Source organism: Mesoplodon mirus (genome assembly GCF_964341445.2).
Source record: "Mesoplodon mirus genome assembly, chromosome: 5".
Classification (NCBI taxonomy): Eukaryota; Metazoa; Chordata; class Mammalia; order Artiodactyla; family Ziphiidae; genus Mesoplodon; species Mesoplodon mirus.
Genome location: NC_138980.1, coordinates 118,837,392 through 118,859,666, shown reverse-complemented (window position 1 = coordinate 118,859,666; position 22,275 = coordinate 118,837,392). Strand labels below are relative to the sequence as shown.

The 22,275-nt window shown below is 39.8% G+C and overlaps 1 protein-coding gene across 4 annotated transcripts in view; it reads left to right on the top strand.

Moving 5' to 3' along the window:
* Positions 1 to 20,827, top strand: part of ATG10 (autophagy related 10) — a 234,583-nt gene extending 213,756 nt beyond the window's left edge. For all 4 annotated transcript variants that reach the window (XM_082621252.1, XM_082621254.1, XM_082621251.1 and 1 more), the window contains 3 exons: positions 16,208 to 16,305; positions 16,973 to 17,088; positions 17,413 to 20,827. In XM_082621252.1, the coding sequence (XP_082477378.1) occupies positions 16,208 to 16,305; positions 16,973 to 17,088; positions 17,413 to 17,450 (252 nt within the window). In that variant the 3' untranslated portion in view covers positions 17,451 to 20,827. The remainder of the gene's footprint in view (positions 1 to 16,207; positions 16,306 to 16,972; positions 17,089 to 17,412) is intronic.
* Positions 20,828 to 22,275: the final 1,448 nt, after the last annotated feature.

Genomic DNA, 22,275 nt, shown 5'->3' with positions numbered 1-22,275 from the left:
TGGAGGCACAAAAGTCCCCAAATAGCCAAAGCAGTCTTGAGGGAAAAAAACAGAGTTGGAGGAATCAGACTCCCTGACTTCAGACTATACTATAAAGCTACAGTTATCAAGTCAGTATGGTACTGGCACAAAAACAGAAATATAGATTAATGGAACAGGATAGAAAGCCCAGAGATAAACCCACGTGCCTATAGTCAACTAATCTATGACAAAGGAGGCAAGGGTATACAATGGAGAAAAGACAGTCTCTTCAATAAGTGGTGCTGGGAAAACTAGACAGCTACATGTAAAAGAATGAAATTAGAACACTTCCTAACACCATACACAAAAATAAACTCAAAGTGGATTAGAGACCTAAATGTAAGACTGGACACTATAAAACTCTTAGAGGAAAATATAGGAAGAACACTCTTTGACATAAATCACAGCAAGATCTTTTTTGATCCACCTACTAGAGTAATGGAAATAAAACCAAAAATAAACAAATGGGACCTGATGAAACTTAAAACCTTTTGCACAGCAAAGGAAACTACAAACAAGACGAAAAGACAACCTTCAGAATGGGAACAAATGTTTGCAAATGAATCAACAGACCAAGGATTAATCTCCAAAATATATAAACAGCCCATGCAGCTCAGTATTAAAAAAACAAACAACCCAATCAAAAAATGGTCATAAGACCTAAATAGACATTTCTCCAAAGAAGACATACAGATGGCCAAGAAGCACATGAAAAGCTGCTCAACATCACTAATTATTAGAGAAATGCAAATCAAAACTACAATGAGGTATCACCTCACACCAGTTAGAATGGGCATCATCCGAAAATCTACAAACAGCAAATGCTGGAGAGGGTGTCGAGAAAAGGGAACCCTATTGCACTGTTGGTGGGAATGTAAATTGATACAGCCACTATGGAGAATAGTATGGAGGCTCCTTAGAAAACTAAAAACAGAATTACCATATGACCCAACAATCCCACTCCTGGGAATATACTCCGAGAAAACCCTGATTCAAAAAGACACATGCACCCCAATGTTCATTGCAGCACTGTTTACAATAGCCAGGTCATGGAAGCAACCTAAATGCCCATCGACAGACAAATGGATAAAGAAGTTGTGGTACATATATACAATTGAATAATATTCAGCCATAAAAAGGAACGAAATTGGGTCATTTGTAGAGATGTGGATGAATCTAAAGACTGTCATACAGAGTGCAGTATGCCAGAAAGAGAAAAACAAGTATCATATATTAATGCATATATGTGGAACCTAGAATAATGGTACAGATGAACCGGTTTGCAGGGCAGAAATAGAGACACAGATGTAGAGAAGAAACGTATGGACACCAAGGGGGGAAGTGATGGGGGGTGGGTTGGGGGTGTGATGAGTTGGGAGATTGGGATTGACATGTATACACTGATATGTATAAAATTGATGACTAATAAGAACCTGCTGTATAAAAATAAAATAAAATAAAATTAAAAAATTAAAAAAAATAATGGTGAGCTCAGAGCTCAGCCTTTAAATCAGGATTCACTCCTGAGTTCATGTGGAAAGCCTCTGTATTTGCTGCTACTGATTTTCTTTTTCGACTTTAGGCTCTTTCTTGTGTCCTAGACTTTCTTGTCTAGAAAATACAGAACTAGATCCAAAGTATAAAAATCAGTTCTTAGGATTCTGACAGAAGTTACTATGGAGAAATGTTTGGTCAGGAAATAGGATTAGAGTGTACATTTTTAAAATCCTGACATTATTAAGTTGCTTATATGTTAATAAAATATCTTTAAATATAAGAAACTGCCATTCTTGCCCATATGTATCAGCTTATTCCTCTTTCTAACACTTGTTTGCAAAATACCAAGATATAATTATTGCCTGAAAAAAAATCCATGATTATATTTTTATATAGAAGAATATGATTTCTTAATACTGTAGCCTATTAGTAGCATTGTTTTTGTTTCCTGGTTTCAAATGACTAGTAGTCTAAAAACTGGGGGAGTATCTCATTGTAGCTAAATTTTTACAGGTCCAATCTTTACCTAACATTTTTCAGTATTAGATGAGTAACAGATTGTATAATGGGTTTATCACATCCTTAGGAATTTTCTTCATAGAGTCTCTTTCTAGCGCACTTCTAAAGAGAAAAACTGATTTTTTTTTTCTTTTTTTTTTTTGCGGTATGCGGGCCTCTCACTGCCGTGGCCTCTCCCGTTGCGGAGCACAGGCTCCGGATGCGCAGGCCCAGCGGCCATGGCTCACGGGCCCAGCCGCTCCGCGGCACATGGGATCCTCCCAGACCGGGGCACGAACCCGTATCCCCTGCATCGGCAGGCGGACTCTCAACCACTGCGCCACCAGGGAGGCCCCCCAAAAAAAAACTGATTTTAACTTAAAGAAATCACTAGGAATCTGCTTCTGGGAATAAAAAGAATATTTTAATTATCAAAACTGGGTAAGAGTCAGGAAGGAAATGCCTGTTAGCTGTAAACTGGGGTGTTTTGTTAGAAATTTATATTGATTATATTTACATAAAGAGAAGCATTGTGGTATTTTATTTTATTTTTTTTTTTCTTTTTGCGGTATGTGGGCCTCTCACTGTTGTGGCCTCTCCCGTTGCGGAGCACAGGCTCCGGATGCGCAGGCCCAGCGGCCATGGCTCACGGGCCCAGCCGCTCTGCGGCATATGGGATCCTCCCAGACCGGGGCACGAACCCGTATCCCCTGCATCGGCAGGCGGACTCTCAACCACTGCGCCACCAGGGAGGCCCCGCATTGTGGTATTTTAAAAAATCATCTTAAAGATTAATCTGTATGTTTTTCTGTTACATTAAAATTCTATTTGGCATCATCCTAAAAAGTAATTATACTAACAGACTGCTATTTATTTTGTGTTGCTCATAAAACATCTTCCTATGTGATAGTTGCTAGACATTAATATCTGGTTACCAATAAATTAAGCTGTTTTGTGAGTTTGTTCTTGAAAATCCTTGACTTTTCTGATTGCTGATTCACCACTTTATTATACCCCAACATAATCTAAAGTGGTGTCACTGTTTTAATGAGTATCCCAGAAATAAACTTAGTGAGCCCAAAATTGTCACCGTTATGTAACGTAGTAGAAGGGAAAAAAAAAGAAGAAGAATTAATGCTTGGAAAGCACAAGCTCCCTATTGTTTTCCTTTAAGACAAGAATAGAATAAATGTAATGCCTGCAAGTTGTTTCATGCTCAAGTGCCACATTTAGTCTCAGTAGGCTTGGTGTTGGTAGAGAAAGACTAAGTTCTATTCTTGAATCTGGACATGAGTCTTGACTCCATAATTTCTGAGTGCCAGAGAGGTGGATAAGAACACCTCTCTGAGCAGATTTGTACAAAATGGGTGGAGGCTGAATGAAGGTTCTTCTGTGTGACCCTCCCACAACTCAGGGATTTGACCAGAGAGACAGGAAACCGAGTGTGTCCTCTACTGCCAGCACCATGCATCAGGTATTTTTAAAAAATGGATGTTTCCACCCAAACAGAACATTTTAATACATTGATATGGACCATAACAAGGCTTTTTAACAGAGACTTAAAGTCCTTAAAGCTGCTTTAATTTTCTTTCTGTGGTGCTGTATAAAATCTCATCAATATACAAAATCATTCTGAGCTCAGATTTTCTCATTTTCTCTGGATGAGAGCTTTGATTAGCTTTTTGCAAGTTCTTCATTAGTAATTGACTTGTGTTTTTGTTTTTGTTTTTGGCTGTTGTCTCTAATAAGTTTATGTTCTATCAAAGAATTCTTTGAGGATCGTCTGAAATATGCTATTCCATGTTATGTTACAGAATATTACAATTTAATATTCTTTATAAAATGCAACCAACAAGTGCTATTAGCATTAAATGCTCATTTCTTCCTTTTGATGCTGATGGCTGGGGTGGGTTGTTCCGTCTTATCATCATGCCTGACCTAGTTGTGCAGCCGTTCCTGTTTAATTAATAGACATTTACATAAGCTCTTTTTTCCCCCAGCAAGCTTTATAATCGTCTTGTTGGTTATCTCCTTTCACCCTGTGAAGTATCAGCAGTGCTATTTCCATTTTGCATATCAAAATACAGAAAGATTAAATTATGTACAATAAATTGATAAGTGAATAAGTTTAAGAATGCAGAGTTCTGGCATATTAATGGTGTTGCTTAAAGCAACAACCCATATATAGACTCTATAATTATATTAAAACTCTGCTCTCTAATCCAGGAGTCGCAGTTGGGACTGTCAGCAGCCCAAGGAGGGAGCCTTTTGTAGATTTATGCAGGGGTGGGAGAATTAGTTTCTGGACTCCCTCTGGAGCCATGAAAAGAAAGTTTTTGTTAGCAGAAGAGGTCATATCTGAGGACTATTGCTGTGGTGTCTGTAATTTTTAATAAAAATTCTAGGAAGCCTAGTGGCTTCTGTGCAACATATGAATTTGAGGAACTGTCTATTTTTTTTAAAATCCACCTTTCCAAACACCACTAGAATTTTATTCCCAATTAACTGGCCACAAAATGTCAACAGGTACATCTAGAGCAAAGCATAGCTTGGGGACCTTTCTTGGGTACTTGGGCATGACTTTCATTTCTTTCCACATATTTTTTTTCTTAAATATTTTCTCACTGTCTTTCTAACTATATCCTCATGCACTTATTAGGGGTAAAAATGTGTACCAGGGTATATCTTCTTTCCCCCCTTTTTCCCTGTCTTTTTTTCAAAGCTATAAGAGAAGGTTGCTCGAACTTCAAACCTTCTTTGTCTTGTGTGTTGATTATTTCCAGCAAATACTTTAGAACTTATAGGGATTGCCTCAATCATTTAACAACACACCAAAAAAACAAAACAAACAAACAAAAAAATAACAGGCATTTTTTTTCTTCTTCAGTTTACCAAACTTGTTAGTCTTACTCAAAAGATGGAAGTCTCTGTGCCTCTCACTTAACTCCCTTCCCATTAAACTTAGAGTAGCCTCTTTCTATCTTCAGTTCTACTGCCACACTCTTCCCCTGCTCCAAGTCCTGCCCATCCTTTAGGGTTTGGACCAGGTTAAATACCACATCTTCAGGAAATCTTTGCTACTCATTTCTCCTCCCAGACAAAACTGACCTTTTCTTTCTCTGAGTTCCTGTATTCCTGGGTTTGTGCCTTTTAAATGTTGTGTATTATAGTGATTTCTGTAATCCTTGCATTGCAGCTGTCCTAACGGGAGCATGGGGAGAAATGAGGAGAGGAGATGACCTATTTCATTTGACTCAAGGTCGCTCTCAGCTCATGGAGATTTATACACCCTGTGTTCAGTTTGGTGTTTCTCATTGCAGAGCACTCAATATAGAATTATAGGAATCGCACAACTACAATAAGCATTAGCTCTACTGGGTGAAAATAGTAGTTGAGTTCCAGGCATCAGGATATCATGATACCTGGATACCATGAGTATCATTCCAGGGAACAAGCCTTCTTTCTATGTGTGGGGTCTCAGGCTTGGCCACCTCTGCATTGTGGTTTTCCTTTAGTTTACTGGTGAGCTCCTCAGGTACTGGTGGCCTCAGGTACTTATATGTCTTCCTTAGGAAACCCTCCATCCTACAGTGGGGAACATCTCATTCTATGCTAGTGCCACTGTGATCACCCACACAGTTTTCTGTGGAGTGTGAAGCCTCCCCATGCCTTCTTTCCAAATGATGGAAAAAAAAATATCCCTCCCACCGAGGGTGTCTCCCGTGCCAGCTTTTCTTGTTACTGGTCACAAGTCCTATTATTCATCTCCCATTATTAGACCAGGTGACACTGCTATTCTCCCTGGGGATCTGCTTTTCTGTTCTCTTTAGAAATCCTAAGGGAAGGGAAGTGAGTAGTGACAAACTTACTTTACCTTTGGAACTCTCTGCCCTTGAGGTGCGATCTGGGACTTTCAATCCTGGGCATGTATCTGACTGTAAGCCTCAGGAGTTGAGATAATAAGATGTTGTTTTATATCTTTCTAGTACTTCAAACTAAAAGTAACCTCTGTAAGAGCAGACTTTGCTTCTGTCTTGAGTGTACTTATATTTCCAGTGCCTAGAACAGTGCCTGGTACATAGAACAGGCTCCATAAATATTCATTGAATAAATGAGTGGGGAGGTGGATGGCTAGATGGACAAATGTTTAGCATAGAGCCTTACCCACATTAGGTATTCAGTGCTGTTTATTGAATGCACGAGCAAAAATTGCATGAAGTAATGAAGGAGTGAGTTAAGTAGAAAGGCATGAGTTTATTACATATTTTAGTAGCATTTGATCTGCTTCTAAGTCTGAGTAACAAACCTTAGGGGAATAGGGTGGCATGGCAGAGGGAAGGCTAATTCACAGAACTAAAATATGCATCTTGCATCAGTTTTTTAAAATGATAATGAAAGATATTATTTTTATGTAGAAACCAGTAGATTTTAGAATATATTGTATAGTTGACATAAGTTTTTTACGTAGAGAGTTATTCCTAACCATACCCTCAAACTCTCCTTTGTTCTTAGGTACACTTTGGAGGAAATATTTCAGAAAACAGATATTGAATTTCTTATCCGGGGACACTTATAAATGTACAGGAGGTGCTGCCCCTGGTTTTGTGCCAAGGAGAGAGAATGTTTTGGTCTCTTTCGTGGAGGCCATTGGTGATTCCTGCACAAATATTCTCCTTTATGGAACAGGCTGCATGTGCCAGTAATAATTTACTTTGGCATAGTAGGATGTCTTTTTCTGTGCAGTAATTCCACAAATTATTGTCGAGTGCCTACTAGATGAAAGGCACTGTCCTGGATGCTGAGATTAAAATAATAGTCAGAATATTTCTTCTGCCCTCAAGAAATTATAGTAGAGGAGGACTCCTATAAACAGTCAATCTCCTATACAGAACAGTGAGGAATTAAGCAGTAGGCTTAAGCATGGGTGCAGTGGGAACACAGAGGGAGGGCACCTGATACAGAGTTGGGGTAAAAGAAAGCTGAGATCTGTAGGGAAGAAAAGGACATTAGTGTGTGTGTTGGGAGGAGGGTGTTCCCGGCAGAGAGAACTGCATGTTCAAAGGTCTGGAGGTAAGAAAAAGCATTGTGTTCGGGGAACAGCAAGAAGTGTCATTATAAACTGTACATAAATATAGGTAAATATCTGGTTTTCTAATTCTGAAGAGGATTTTTTTTTTTATTGGAGTATAGTTGCTTTTACAGTGTTGTGTTAGTTTCTGCTGTACAGTGAAGTGAATCAGCTATATGTATACATTTATCCCCTCCTTCTTGGACCTCCCTCCCCCCCATCCTACCCATCTAGGTCATCACAGAGCACCGAGCTGAGCTCCCTGTGCTATATAGCAGGTTCCCACTACCTATCTATTTTACACATGGTAGTATATTTATGTCAAACCTAATCTCCCAATTCAGCCCACCCTCCCCTTCCAACCCTGTATCCACACATCCGTTCTCTATGTCTGGGTTTCTATTCCTGCCCTGCAAATAGGTTCATCTGTACCATTTTTCTAGATTCCACATATATGTGTTAATATATGATATTTGTTTTTCTCTTTCTGACTTATGAAGAGGATTTTTAAAACATAAAAATGATAAAAGAAATAACAAAGGAGAAAAATTATTGATTTAATTATTTAATAATACATTTCATATCTAAATCATCATGAAAATAATTTAATGACAAATCTGGAAATAAAAAATGTTTTGACTGTTTCAGCAACTTTTATGAGAGCAAGGGTAATCTGTTTATGTACCATTGTATTACTAACATTTGACCCAGTGCATGGCTCACAATGGTGGTTGAATGAATGAAAAGAATCAATATCCTCAAAAGATACTAAAGAACTAATATAAATGAATAAGAAAACCAAACAAATTATATGAAAGGAAATAATAAAAATAAGTGCAGAAATTAGTAAAACAGAAGACAAAGAACTGATTGACAAAAGATGCATATGATGGGACTGGCACATAGTAGGCACTTGATAAATATCTGTTCAGTGAATAAAAAGCAACAGAAAACTATAAACATGTGTATAAAAGATCTGAAAGGAAATTCACCAAACGGAATAAATCTGAGTTGGGCAGTTTTAGATAATTCTGTTTTTATTCATTGTTCTTTTCTGTATTTTCTGAACTCTCCATGTATTGCTCTTATAATTTTTATGAAAATACATTAATTTGAAATTTGAAAAAAATAGATTTTTAAAGAAGTGGACTGGAGAGGATTAAAACCAGGGACGATCCTTGACGCCAGCTCTGGTCAATGGGATGAGGAGGTACGGTGTATGAGCATGCACTTTGGATGCTCACTTGGATGACTGTAAGGCATAATCTCTTGGAACTTGTTCTCCAAAGTGGCAATAATAAAGCCTATCTCAAAGAGTTATTGGGAAAGGGGACCCCTGCAAAGCTCTTAGTACAGTGCCTGATACTGTAGGTGCTCAGTGGCCATTTTCCTTTCCTAGCCTGAGGAGGCAGGATGAGGGAGATACCCTTCTCCATTTCTAAGGAATGTGCCCCGAGTGGAAGGCAAATTTGATCAGTCTGGAATGTGAAACTGGATGAAAGCTTAGCACGTGAAATTATATTTGTGCTATCCTGGAGAGCCAAGAAAATTAAGAAATGAACCAAGTAACTCATTTATTAGATGTAAGAATGAAGGCGCAATATTATCATTTCCTTATGATAGTCATATCTAATAGTTCTGAAACCAATTCACAGTATTCATGTCAGACTTATTTTATGAGACATTTAACCATTGCTAAATTAAATTTCATAAGAGATTGTGCTAAATTAAATTTCATAAGAGAATGTGCCACTATAACTCCTCTGGAGTTACAGAGATAGAAATCTGACCCATCATTTCTACTTTCACGGAAAACCATTTAGCAGAACTTTGTTCCAGTAGAAGTGTTTATTGAGTTGTAAGCCTAACACAGTTCATTGGCTGCCTGCATTTACACACTGACATTTTTCCCAGCGCAGATTTGCATCAGTTCATTAGTACTGACAGCAGATGGTAGCACTTTCACACAAATTTACCTTCTGAATTGATCTAAGAAATGTCACTAAAGAGATCCTGACAGTTTTGATGTTCTTCCATTTCTGAAAATGGTATGTTAAACAAATAAGGTGTAGAATTTTAGATTTTTTTAACTCCAACACATAATTCCTAAACCAAGTAAAGATGCTTTTATCTCTGATTCTGGCTGTCTGAAGGAGAAAGCAGAAAATGCAGATAATCCTTCCTGATAGTGTAAACTTTAAAAAATCTCCATTGCAGAAAAAAGGCTTTTGAAGAATATTATCCAGATTGTCTACACTGATCAAATGCCTCAAATTATTTGTAAATCCTCTACCTTACTTTGTCTGAATACAAATTGCTTGGCTTACAGGATAAGCTCATTGAATGTGACTGAAAAAAATAGTATTGGCTCAAGTCACAAGGCTAACTTTGATTAATAACATACTTAAAGGATTTATTTAAAAACAAGAAGGACCTTTTGAGTTCTAAATGCTCTCAAAAACAATACCTTTACTAACATTCCAATGGCAGGAGCACAAGTTAGTACTGACTTAAGGTGGCTAAAATACAGTAACTTTGTTCCATATAGTTTTATCCCCTCCCTTCCTTTGTGCTATTATTGTCATGTATATTACATTTATGTATGTTATAAACCCAACACTACCGTATTATAATTTTTGCTTATATAATCCTATGTCTATTAAAGTAATTAAGAGAAGAAAATATACTTAGCTCATTTTTTATGTTTACCATTTATGATGCTTTTTATTTTTTCCTGTGGATTTGAGTTACCCTATGGTATCTCAATAATACCCTCTGGTATTATTGCCTGAAGGACTTCCTTTAGTATATCTTATAGGCAAGTCAGCTAGCAAGGAATTCTCTCAGTCTGTTCCTTGAGAATGTATTTATATTACCTTCATTTTTGAAGGACAGTTTTGCTGGATATAGAATTCTTGATTGACAGTTCTAGGGTTTTTTTTCCCCAGGACTTGAATATGTCTTTCTGCTGCTATGAGAAGCCAGCCTTTATTGTGTTCTTATTCCTCTTTATGTGATGAGTTCTTGCTCTCTTGCTACTTTTAAGATTTTCTCCTGTCTTTGGCTTTTGGCCATTTGACTATGATGTGTCTAGTTGTGGATTTTTGTGTTTCTACTTAGGGTTTGTTGAGCTGCTTGTATCTGTAGCTTAAATGTTTTTCATCAAAGTTTAGAACTTTTCAGCCAGTATTTCTTCAAACATTTTGCCTGCCCTTTTCTCTCTCCTTTCCTTCTCAGACTCCTACTACGGGTATGCTGGTATGCCTGGTATTGTCCCACAGGTCTCTGAGGCTTTGTTCTTTTTTCTTCATTTTTTTTTCCCTTCAGATTGAATAATTTCTATTAACATATCTTCAAAATCATTAATTCTTTTTATTGCCATCTCATATCTACTGTTGAACCCATCTAGTGAATTTTTTATTTCTGTATTATACTTTCCAACTCCAAATTTTTATTTGGTTCTTTTTATAGTTTGTGTTCTTTGATTGAGATTACCTATTTGCAGAGTTATTATCATAATTTTCCCCTTTTAACTCTTTTAATATAGTTTTCTTTAATTCTTCAAACATATTTATAATAGCTGCTTTGAATTCTATGTAAATCTGATAACCAGGCCCACTCAGAGTCAGTTTTTATTAATAGATTTTTTTCCCTTTTTGTGTATCTTTTATGTTTCTTTGCCTGTCTCATAAATTTCTTTGAAAACTAGACAATTTAGATAATATATTGTAGCAATTCTGGATTCCTATATTTTTCCCTGAGGGTTGTCTCTTTGTTATTGTTGCTGTTGTTTTTGTTTGTCTGTTTTAGTAGCTTTCCTAGGTTTTACCTGCAGAATTTGCCTACTCTGTAAGTGTGGCCATTCATGTCTCTATTTTGTCTTTCATTCTTATTTTCATGTTTTTTCCTGACTTCCGCAGGGTCACCAGCTCTATCTGCATACCTTGCTGGTTAGCCAGTGATTGGACAGAGGTTGTGCTTATATACCTCAGGCCTATAAGCCTTCCCTCATTTGTTCATGGATGTGTGTGTGGGTTGGGAGCATATCCAAATTTCAGTTAATGTTCAAGTTGTCATCATCAGCTTTTACTTTTCATCAGGGCTTCTTGTACCTCCCCTGAACATGTGCTTAGTTCCCATCAGCCCAGGATGCCTGGAGAGCTTACCTAGCCCTTCTACAACTGTCTCACCTCCAAGATCTCCCTATTAGATTTTATTGCTAATGCCACCGGGCAGTAGTTTTCTTTGACTGTTGGAAATCAAGTCAGCCCTTCTAGCAGCACAGCTACTGATTCTCATGGCCTGCTCCACTCCCGTAAAACTTCCCTGTTGTGGAGCCAGGTGGAGGTGGAGGAGAGTGTGAGAGTATTTCTAGGCAAGAAGGCTGAAGACTCTCTCTGTGTCTGACTTGAGGTTCTAGCAGCTTTTCACGAGTTAAACACTTATCAAATTTTTTATTTGCCTTTGGTTGATTTCCACATCCCAGAAGTGGGGTTTTTTGGACAATTTTGTTCAGTTTTATACTTGTTTTTCAAGGAAATTTGTTGACCTCTATATCATTCTGCTATAGCTATAAGTCTACTCCTATTGTTATTTATTTATAAAACTTTTCTCAAGAGATTACACAAATGTCCCTTATTATAATTTCTATTATAAGAAGATCAACATCTCATAGCTTGGCTTTTTTAAACCAAAGCATCTTACCAAAACAATATAATTTTTATGTTTACAATACAATTTAAACATTTGATTTTTAAAGGCAGTCGTTGCTTTAAATATATTCTAATTATATAAATATAAGTTCTTAACATAATAAAAGGCAAAGAATTTTTTTTACTGTCGTCAAACCTGTATTAAAGAACTGTCCAAGCTGATCTAAAAGCTATTCTAAGGCGTGAAAGTCCCTATTATTTAAAAAAGTGTTTCACATAAGCATTACCATGCATTTTATTAGAATATAACCTTAAATGCTAATATAACTGTTTTTATTTTGTTTGAGGAAAAATGAATATTAAAATGCTGTAGATTACTGCAGGGTTTTTGAAGTGCCTGAACTTGTATTTTAATTTAAATTCTTTAAATTATTTTCCATTAATTTGTCCTGAATACCAATATATTGATAATTCTAATTGCCATATATATTGTACATAGACTTTTTACTAATTTAGAGTTTTCTTGCCCTTGGTTATAATCAGTTGTCAAATGTTCCTAAACATTTAGACACTGGTCAGTGATATTTTTCCTGTGTTGCATAACTCTATAGGAGCTTTTTGTTTTTACATATTGAAATTGGACTTTGTTATAAGGTATTATAAGACAATATTCTGGATGTCTGGGTGCTATTATCCTTGTCTGTTTAGATAACAATGGGTTTAATAATAATAGCCAACTAAGTGCTTATTATATATGTCAGGCACTATTTTGAACAGTTTTCTGGCATTTTTTCATTGAAGTAACACAGTCAATCTATGAGGTAGATACTATAATTAGTCCCAGTTATCAGATGAGGAAACAGTGACATGAAATGATTAAGTGGTTTGCCTCAAAGCTCACAGCTACTAAGTAGTGGAGCAGAACTTAAGTCTTAACTACAGATTTTTTTTTGCGGTACGCGGCCCTCTTACTGTTGTGGCCTCTCCCATTGCGGAGCACAGGCTCCGGACATGCAGGCTCAGTGGCCATGGCTCACGGGTCCAGCTGCTCCGCGGCATGTGGGATCCTCCCAGACCGGGGCACGAACCCGTGTCCCCTGCATCGGCAGGCGGACTCTCAACCACTGTGCCACCAGGGAAGCCCACCAAGCCTGATCTTATCTACTTTCTATATGGAGTGAGCAAAAGATGACTTGTAGACATGAAGTCCAAGTCTCTACTAGGGAGCATCAAATAAGCAGAGCTACAATGTGACATGGGCCGACATCTGCTTAGAAAATGGACCCCTGAACTTTAAGTGTGTCTGTAACTCTCAGATGTATGTTATTCTCTGATGTGGTTATTCTTCTGAGGTCTTTTAAATGTTAGGCCACAGACCTGTAAGGAAGAGGCAAGGTCTTGTCTATATGATGAAGCCATTCCTCATGAGAGTTACCATCTCCTCAAGGAGACTGAATTATTAGGGGTTAAGATTCTTGGAGGACACTCTTGCATAGTGGTTGTGAGTGCTTCCATCCACCATGCAGGCCAGAAAGGGAAAGCCCAGCCAAGATCTCTTCCTAGTGTCCCCCATGACTCAAATGGGCCTGGGAGCCCCAGTATTGTAACACTCTGGATCTTTTAGAGCCCTGTTGCTTAGTGTTCTGTTACCCTTTCAGTATTCCCAGGCTTTCAGTAGAGTCTTGTTTGACTAGTCTATTCCACCTCAGCTACAGGAAACTTGGGCTCAAGTGTTTAAAGTTGGAGGAGTTTCCCCATGAGCGTGAGAGTGGCCATGGGAAACAAGGGCTGCCAAAGGGGAGGGTGAGTCCTGGAGGAGTGGAGACATGGCTGAGCTGACTCTCCCCTTCATGAGTGTTCCATGTAATGCCATCCTTGGAGGTCTAGGTTTCATTTTATTAAAGAAGGTAACATGTCTTCACAGATTTGGTTACTGCTCTTCATTCCTTCCAATGTTTACTACACAAGTAATCCATAAAGAATTTAGACTAAATTTAACCTTTTAAATCTCAGCTCTATAAACAATAATTATTTTAGTCCAGGATGATTCTAAAATTCTTTCACATTTCCTGTGTACCTTTCCCATACTCATTTCCCTTTATGGTCTTCTGTATCCATCAAGTTTCTCTGCACAGTTGGGTTTTTCTTGCCATTCTGATCTCTGTTTAAAGATCACCTCTCAGTAAGGCCTTCCCTTTCACCAAATCTAAATTATTACCACAGTCCCTCCAAAATCACATTACCCTGTTTTGTTTTATTCATAGCACTTACTATTATCTAGATTATCCTGTTTACTTATTTGTTCTATGTGTTTATTGGCTGTCTCCTGCACTGGAATGTAAGTTCCATGGGATCAGGGACTTGGTTTATCTTAGAGATAGTGATCTCTCTAACTAGATCCAGAACTATTCGTGGAAGACACATAAGAGATGATCACTAGATATGTGATGAATTAATAAATATTAGTTTAAGGCAGGTAAAGGGAGCCAGAATCAAGTTGGACAGGAGGACTTGCGATAAGCATAACACATCTGGGGCTGTGACCCCAGCCTCTGGTTAGGGACAGAAATGAGGGGTAGGGAGAGAGCAGGAGATGGGAGCTCAAGCTCTGTGTGAGAATCAGGACCCTGGGCAGAGACATCCAGAGGTGGCACTCCGGGAGACATACTCCAACCTACTCCCAGCAGATAGCTCAGCCCTCACCACACACGCACACACGTGCTCACAAACACATGCATATCCATGCCCAATGTCACCCATACAAATGGAACTATTCCTCCCATTTCTTATGGTTGGGTGTGTTCACTTGTGCACAGCCATGAATGTTTTAGGGTTAGACAGTGGAGGCAGCAGGATACAATTCTTCCCATGGACAGCTCTGAGTTCAGCTTCTCCTTGGACTGGCTGAGAAGAGAAGAAGCCAGGAGAAGAAGCTAGGCAGCCCCCAGTCGAGATCTAGCCTACAGGCTGGTTTTATTTGGCCCGCACCATGTTTTTAAAAAAATGTGCCCATATTTAAATTTAGGGGGTTTTGCATAAAAATCTGGATTTCTAGGTTATTTTGACAAATGGGAAGACCTGGCCCACCAAGCCTGCACCCCACATGGCACAACTGGCTGAAGCAGAGTGGCAAAAACAGACTCGGCTGGGCTCTCCAGATCCCCACAGTCCTCTTCACCTGCTGGTGTAGTTAATTGGCCTCACCCCTTCGGGTCACCTGCCTGGTCTTCATAGGTAGTTGTCTTGGTCTCTTTGGGTGGCTATAGCAAAATACCACAGATTGGGTAGTTGATATACAACAGAAAGTTATTTCTTACAGTTCTGGAGGCTGGAAGTCTGAGACCAGGTTTAGGTCTCCAGCCCTCTCTCGTGAGGGCCCTTTTCCAAGTTGCAGACTTCTCTCATGGCAGAAAGGGGCAAGGTAGCCCTCTGGAGCCTCTTTTATAAAGGCATTAATCTCATCATGAGGGCTCCACCCTCATGACCTAAGCGCTTCCCAAAGGCCCTACCTCCTAATACCATCACACTGGGCATTAGGATTTCAGTGTATGAATTTGTGGGAACACAAACATTCAGATCATAGCAGTATTTGGGTTTGCAACCTCTGGCATAATGGCTAATGCACAATGTAAGCAATTGATAAATGTATCAACAATAATTGTTTTGCACTGGTAGAATTTATGCATCGATCACTCACTATATAGAAACCTTCTAGGGCTCCCCAGTGTTTGCCAAATGATGTTCACATCCCTAACTTGGCAGCAGTCTGACCTGTATCTTACATCCAGTCATTCTCTCATAAAGGCAGTGGAGTTCCATCTTACAGACTTTGAACTTACGGAAACAGCCCCGTAGGCTTGGGGGAGACAGAAGGAGAGACATAGATAAACAGAGAAGCTCAGGGAGAGACAGACAGACAGACAGAAGCAATGCAATTTAAATAGTGCCAGCCGTTCCCCTCTTCCACCCCACCCCCTATCCCGTCTACTCACTGGACATGTGCCCACTGGCACTGGATGCAGTTAGGCCTGAAACAATTAACATGTTGACAAAATTTATGTAAGAAAATATGTAATGATTTTGGTCCCCTTACCATTGACAAAGAGATGAATGAAATGCATTGTTCAGATGGTCAGGCTCCTGGACTTCATGGATATCCTTGAGTTAAAACTGAAGAATAATTATAGGCCAAAGGAAACACTAGCTAAAGAACAGTTAGAGGGAACTGATAAATGTATCTGCAGCTTGCATTGAGTGCCTGTGCTTTATCGATAAATAGTTTCTTCTCACCAACTTTTTCTCATGTTTGGGTTATGAATTATATTTCAAAATAGGAATCAATCTGTATCTTAATTTTATAACTTGAAATTTAAAACAAACCTTTATCTTAAAGGAGTAAACCAGATTGTGGATTTTAACTTTTTCAAGGTAACTTAAGCTGGCAATCCTGGGCCATCTCTGATTCTTACAGGAGCATCCGATACTTGGACAACCCTTTTTTATTCTTCATCCCTGCAAGACAAATGAATTCATGACTCCTGTGTTAAAGAATTCTCAGAAAATCAATAGGTAAGAAACACCATCAAGCTACATTGGCTTTCACTCTTATTTTAAAAGTGTAAATCTTTTTATGTGATTCTAAAAGCTAAGCTAACAAAGAAATATTCTTTGTAATAATAATAATGGCTAACATTTATTGATTTTTTTTTTTTTTTTTTTTTACTGTGTGCTAGGCACTGTTCTAAGTATTTCAGATATAGTAAAGCACTGGATTCCTATAACACCCCTCTGAGCTAAGGACCATTATTTTGCCCAGTTTGCAGAAGAGGAAGCTAAAGCACAGAGGGGCTAAATGACTCCACTAAGGTCACACGTCTAGTTAAGCGGTGGAACTGGCATTTGAACCCAGGCACTTTTGCCTCCAAGCCATGCACTTAACTGCACTCTGCTACCTTAGCTAATGTCAGTTGCATCAACTTGGAATCATTGAGTGAAGTCAGGAGCCCCAGTGCCTTGACCTTCCCTTCAACTGCTTTAGCGAGGGATGGATCCTCAGCCTCTTTGGCCCTCGAGTCCCTGTTAAGCAATAGGCTGGCATTTGGAAATGCTGAGATTCCAGGTGCTGAGCACACGTCTTTGAAGAAAGCCTCATTTCTATGATTGTTGGTAACTGATTTTCTACCACTCAAACAACTACAATGGAAACAGAGTTTTCTGTGTTTCACTTATTTCCCAGGAATGTCAACTACATCACGTCATGGCTGAGCATGGTAGGGCCAGCTGTCGGGCTGAATCTGCCTCTGAGTTACGCCAGAGCAGCCTTTCAGGATGAAGGAAATGTCGACAGACAAGGTAAAAAGAGAAGCCTGTGCTGCATGTTTCACTGCTGCAAAGATCCTGTTGTCTCTTTTGCACTTCGATATGTCGTCCCTGCCGGCACCACCATGTATTAAGCCTGCTTTCATCTTTAACGGACTGGGCTCTGACTTGTTTGTTTAGTTTTCCAACCAATCAGCACTCACTCATTTAGGAAGCTTTTGACTTTGCTATAATAACACTCACCCAACCACAGAGCTGAGTGGTTTTATTTTAGAATTGATATTCTTGAAACAAGTCTTTACTGCTCAGTTAACCTTCTTTTATTTTCTTGGCTTCTGTTTTATTCTTGTTCTTCAGATTCTTCTATTGAGCCAAAGAGCTTAGAAGGACTCTGAGAGTTTACGTGGCTGGCCCTGGTTTTAATGGGACCAATATGGTGTGAGATTTCAGATCACCGAGATTTTGACGTGGATTTTTTTTCCCTTGGAAGCAAATGTCTGCAGCAACTGATGTACTCTATGTTTAGAAGAAACATTGCAAAGACACGAATCACTATAAATAGCAAAAAAGGAATCTAATTTGGTAATAGAAATACTGACATCATCAGGGCACTTCCAGGTCATTCCCTCATGTCTCTGAGACTCATTCTCTTCATCTTTAATTTGAGAATAACAAGCTACCTCACAGGGTTGCTGTGTGAAGCACATGAGAGCCATAGTGTATGAGAAAATATGGTAAAGTATTATGCAAATATTCATTAAATGGTCACCTTTCTTATATTTGATTGTCATTCACCTAGGCTGTCAATAAGTTTAATAGTCAGTAAGATATTAAGATGAACCATAGAATTTTTGGTTTGGGGTTGCCTGTCTTGTTTTTCATTTTAACTTGCTAGGGTCTTAAACTAAGAGAAAAACGTAATTGACTCTTTAGAGCATCTAGATTAGTGTCTGTCAGTGGGGGATGCACTTTAGAGTCACTTGAGGATCTTTTACAATTACAGACGCTGGGACCACCTGCTGGAACAGCCCCTCTGGGGTGATTCTGATGCACATGCTCCTGAAGAAGTTCTGGTTTGGATGTACCTTTCGAGTGGCATTTATTTGTGTTGCTTTGGTCTACCAGTAGGTCTTTTCCAATTCTGTGCATAGCTCCTGCAAGATGGACTTACTGCCTAACATTGCCCGGGCCTTGCCCCGAGAATCTGGATAGCAAGGAAGTCTAGGAGGCATTTGGAGAGGCGGCCTACTTTGGAGAAGCGGTTAGGATGAGGGGATTATCTGCTGGCGAATAGCAGAGGACCGCGACAGCCCTGTGAGTCTCTAGGTTAAGGGCTGTACTCTCACGAAGGGAACAGAAGTAGAGAAAGGGTTAATTCAAACTGCTGGAAAAGCTAAAAGCAAATTTTAAAACGCTGAGCTGCACATATTCTTGCTGGGATGAGAGCCTGCTTACATGCTTGTTGGGCATTTTGGTATTTACCACTTAACATCTTTTCAGCTTCTGCAAGGGATTTCCACCTCCCGCCCCCGACTCTCCCTAATGTAAACACAGATTTCTCAGCAAGTCATTTCTCAAGCCATGTCATTTCTAGGGTAAAAAAAAAGTTGTAATAATGTGTCATCTGGATGATGTACTCGTCTGGAAATACTAGTTATCCTTTTTGAACAGATTCTGAGATGATAGTCTGTCAGTTTGGGGGCAGTGTGTAGTTTTTTTTTTTTTTTTGATAAATGTATTTATTTTATTTATTTATTTTTGGCTGTGTTGGGTCTTCGTTGCTGCGCGTGGGCTTTCCCTAGTTGCCACGAGCGGGGGCCACTCTTCTTTGCGGTGTGCGGGCTTCTCATTGCGGTGGCTTCTCTTGTTGCGGAGCACGGGCTCTAGGCAGGCGGGCTTCAGTAGTTGCAGCACGTGGGCTCAGTAGTTGTGGCTTGCGGGCTCTAGAGTGCAGGCTCAGTAGTTGTGGCTTGTGGGCTCTAGAGCGCAGGCTCAGTAGTTGTGGCACACGGGCTTAGTTGCTCCATGGCATGTGGGATCTTCCCAGACCAGGGCTTGAACCCATGTCTCTTGCATTGGCAGGTGGATTCTCAACCACTGCACCACCAGGAAGGCCCTAGTTTCTTTTTTTTAAGTTAATTTTTTTAATTCCCTGATTGATGAAGACCTAAAAACTCACCAGTGGCAGAACAAAGTTCTGAAGAGCTCCTGTAGGTTGTAGAGACCACCTTTCCCAGACAGATGCTTCTCCTCGAGCAGCTCTGTTTCTTTTCAGAAGTTTTTTCACTTAGACTTTTAATTGTTGGTTGATAAAAATTTCCATTTTTTAAGAATGCAGTTAAATAACAGACTATTATCCCAACTGTCATAAAATTATAAAATATTTTGTTTTGTCAAAGTAACAGTTCTTTCTCTGCAACATGAGGATTTTTTTTCTTCGGGGTTTCCTCTCCAGCCAATACAATGCAAAGCCCCGTCAGTGAGGAATAAGACTGGTTAAAGCTGCTACAAGTCAGTCTCCTAAACTCTACTTTTGTGTGATCTTGGAAAAACTATTTCACCTCTTTTGTCCTCAGAGTCTTCACCTGCACCATGAGGAAGCTCAGCCATGTGACTTGTGAGGCCCACCTGACTCTTGGGTCTGTGAAATTGGGAGAAGTCTAGGGAGCTGGACTGTGAGGTTGTTTTGCTACTAGCTGCGTGGCTTGAGCTAATTTTCTTAATCTCCTTTAGTCTGTTACCACTTCTGTTTTAAAAAGTCCATTAATATCAATCCCACTCACCTAACAAGGGCACAGAGATCGAAATAGTGAGTCTGAATGCGCTGCATAACTAACACAGTGCTGCGTGGAGTCAGTGGGAGAGGGTAATCGGCCCTGCTGCCGTCGAGGCACAGGCCTGCTCCTTCCCACCTCATTTCGGGCCTGACTTCTCCCCAGGGGAATGGGCTCCTGGTCGGGCGCCTTCTCTGCCCACAGCCTGACTGTCGCTCATGCTGGTTCTCACCTGGAAGTGTTTCCCTCCCCATCTCTCTGCCCAATTCTCAACCTGCTCTATGTGATCCACTCTTTACAAAGCCATCTCTGACCACCACAGCCCCCCCGTATCGGACCTCTCCCTTTGTTATCCCTGTACTTATTCATAGAAGCATTTAACTATCTCCTTTTCACTCTGATTTGATGGATAGTAAGTAACTTACTGAGACACTTTTGTGGGTATGTTTTAAGGTGACATTCAGGAAGAGTTGCTGTCTGCCCCTCTTAAGTGATCCAGGGAAAGCTCTCAGTCTGGGGACCCGAGTGGGTGGGCTAGTTCTTTGAGTAACCATGGAAGGGTCAGAGGCTGTGCTGATCTTCATGTACTAGCCTACAAGCTGGAGGTTAAAAAAATAAAACTACCACCCCCCACCCAATATGTATAAGATAAGGAGGAAAAAAAAGTCAGAAGTGGGTTTTTGCATCCATTTCTCCCAAGATAGGTATAGTTTTTCTTAATACTCTCAAGATATTAGGAAACGGAGATCTGCATTATCAAAAATAGTTCTTCACATATATATGGAATCTAAAAAAAAAAAAGTTCTGAAGAACCTAGGGGCAGGACAGGAATAAAGACACAGACATAGAGAATGGACTTGAGGACACGGGGAGGGGGAAGGGTAAGCTGGGATGAAGTGAGAGAGTGGCATGGGCATATAATATATACACTACCAAATGTAAAATAGCTAGTGGGAAGCAGCCGCATAGCACGGGGAGATCAGCTCGGTGCTTTGTGACCACCTAGAGGGGTGGGATAGGGAGGGTGGGAGGGAGGCGCAGAGGGAGGAGATATATGTATATGTGTAGCTGATTCACTTTGTTATAAAGCAGAAACTAACACCCCATTGTAAAGCAATTATACTCCAATAAAGATGTTAAAAACAAAAACAAAAACTAGTTCTTACATAATTCAGAGAGCTGATATTCCAGTGAGTTGGAGTTTTGGGGGGATTAAAATCTGAGAGTAAGAATATGCAAAGATTCATTTCGGCAGATACTTACTGAGTTCCTCTTGTGTGCTGAGCCCTAGGCTGGGTGGCAGGGGCAGCAGACCGAGAGCCCTGACCCGGCTCATACGAATGCCCCAGTCCAGTGGAGAAGACAGACAAGAAGAAGGTTCGGGGATGGCACGACGTGTGCTGTAGCAGAGGTGTGGAAAGCAAGCACCAGGGAAGAGTCACAGAAGAGGAATGTGAGTAGAGTTGTGAAAAACTTAGGATTTAGCCAGGCCAAGAATGGAGGAAGGAAAGACCTTGAAGTTGCATGTGGGGAAGCGGTAGAGAGTGAGGCTGGCTAGCAGGACTGGGGCCAGGTCTGGAGGAGCCTTTATTGCCACACTGATGATTTGTATTTGGCCTGAAAACCACAAAGAGCTGCTGAGGGAATTCAAGTAGAACAGTTAAAGTGATCATATTTGTATTTCAGAAAGAACTCGTATTTTTAAAATGACTAATCACACATACACTTTGTTGGTTTTTTCACCAGCAGGCACTGGCCCACAAACTTTAGAAGAAACAGGAGTGCAGAAAGGGCTGGGAGTATGTCAAGGACAGTTTTTGAATTTTGCCTAGCACCTTTCAAAGCAAAACCTGCCAGTGTCCTGAAAAGTCTGAGTCCTGGTTTACTGTGTTATTTGGGGCAAGTCACTGCACCTCTCTGAACCTCTGTTTCCTAATGTATTAAATGGGAGGAAGGGTATTAGATCAAGTAAAATCAATTTATTGGATTATGACCAGTATTTTTTTATGAAATAGAATATGTCTAGAAAAAGCATTCCCTGGGTTTCCTTTACTGTCACAATACTATCATACAGCACATCTGACACTAGATGTTATGGGTTTTCCACACATCAGACAAGTCTGCAACACCAGCTAAGTCTTCTACAATTTAGTTCAGTTCTCACACCACCTACCTGAAGTTAGTATCAGATCCTCCAGGTTAAGCGTTCAGTCCCATAAGACTGCCCCACTTAAAATACAACTTGAAAGTCCCAGATTGTCACCTGTATTTCTAACTGACCAGCTATAAATCTGGGCTCCAATGACCCCCTCCTTGGATCCAGTAATTTGCTAGAATGACTCACAGTACTCAGGGAAACACTTACTTATGCTTATCAGTTTGTTATATAATAAAGGATATGATAAAGGATACAGAGGAAGAGCTGCACAGGTGAGGTCCAGAAGGG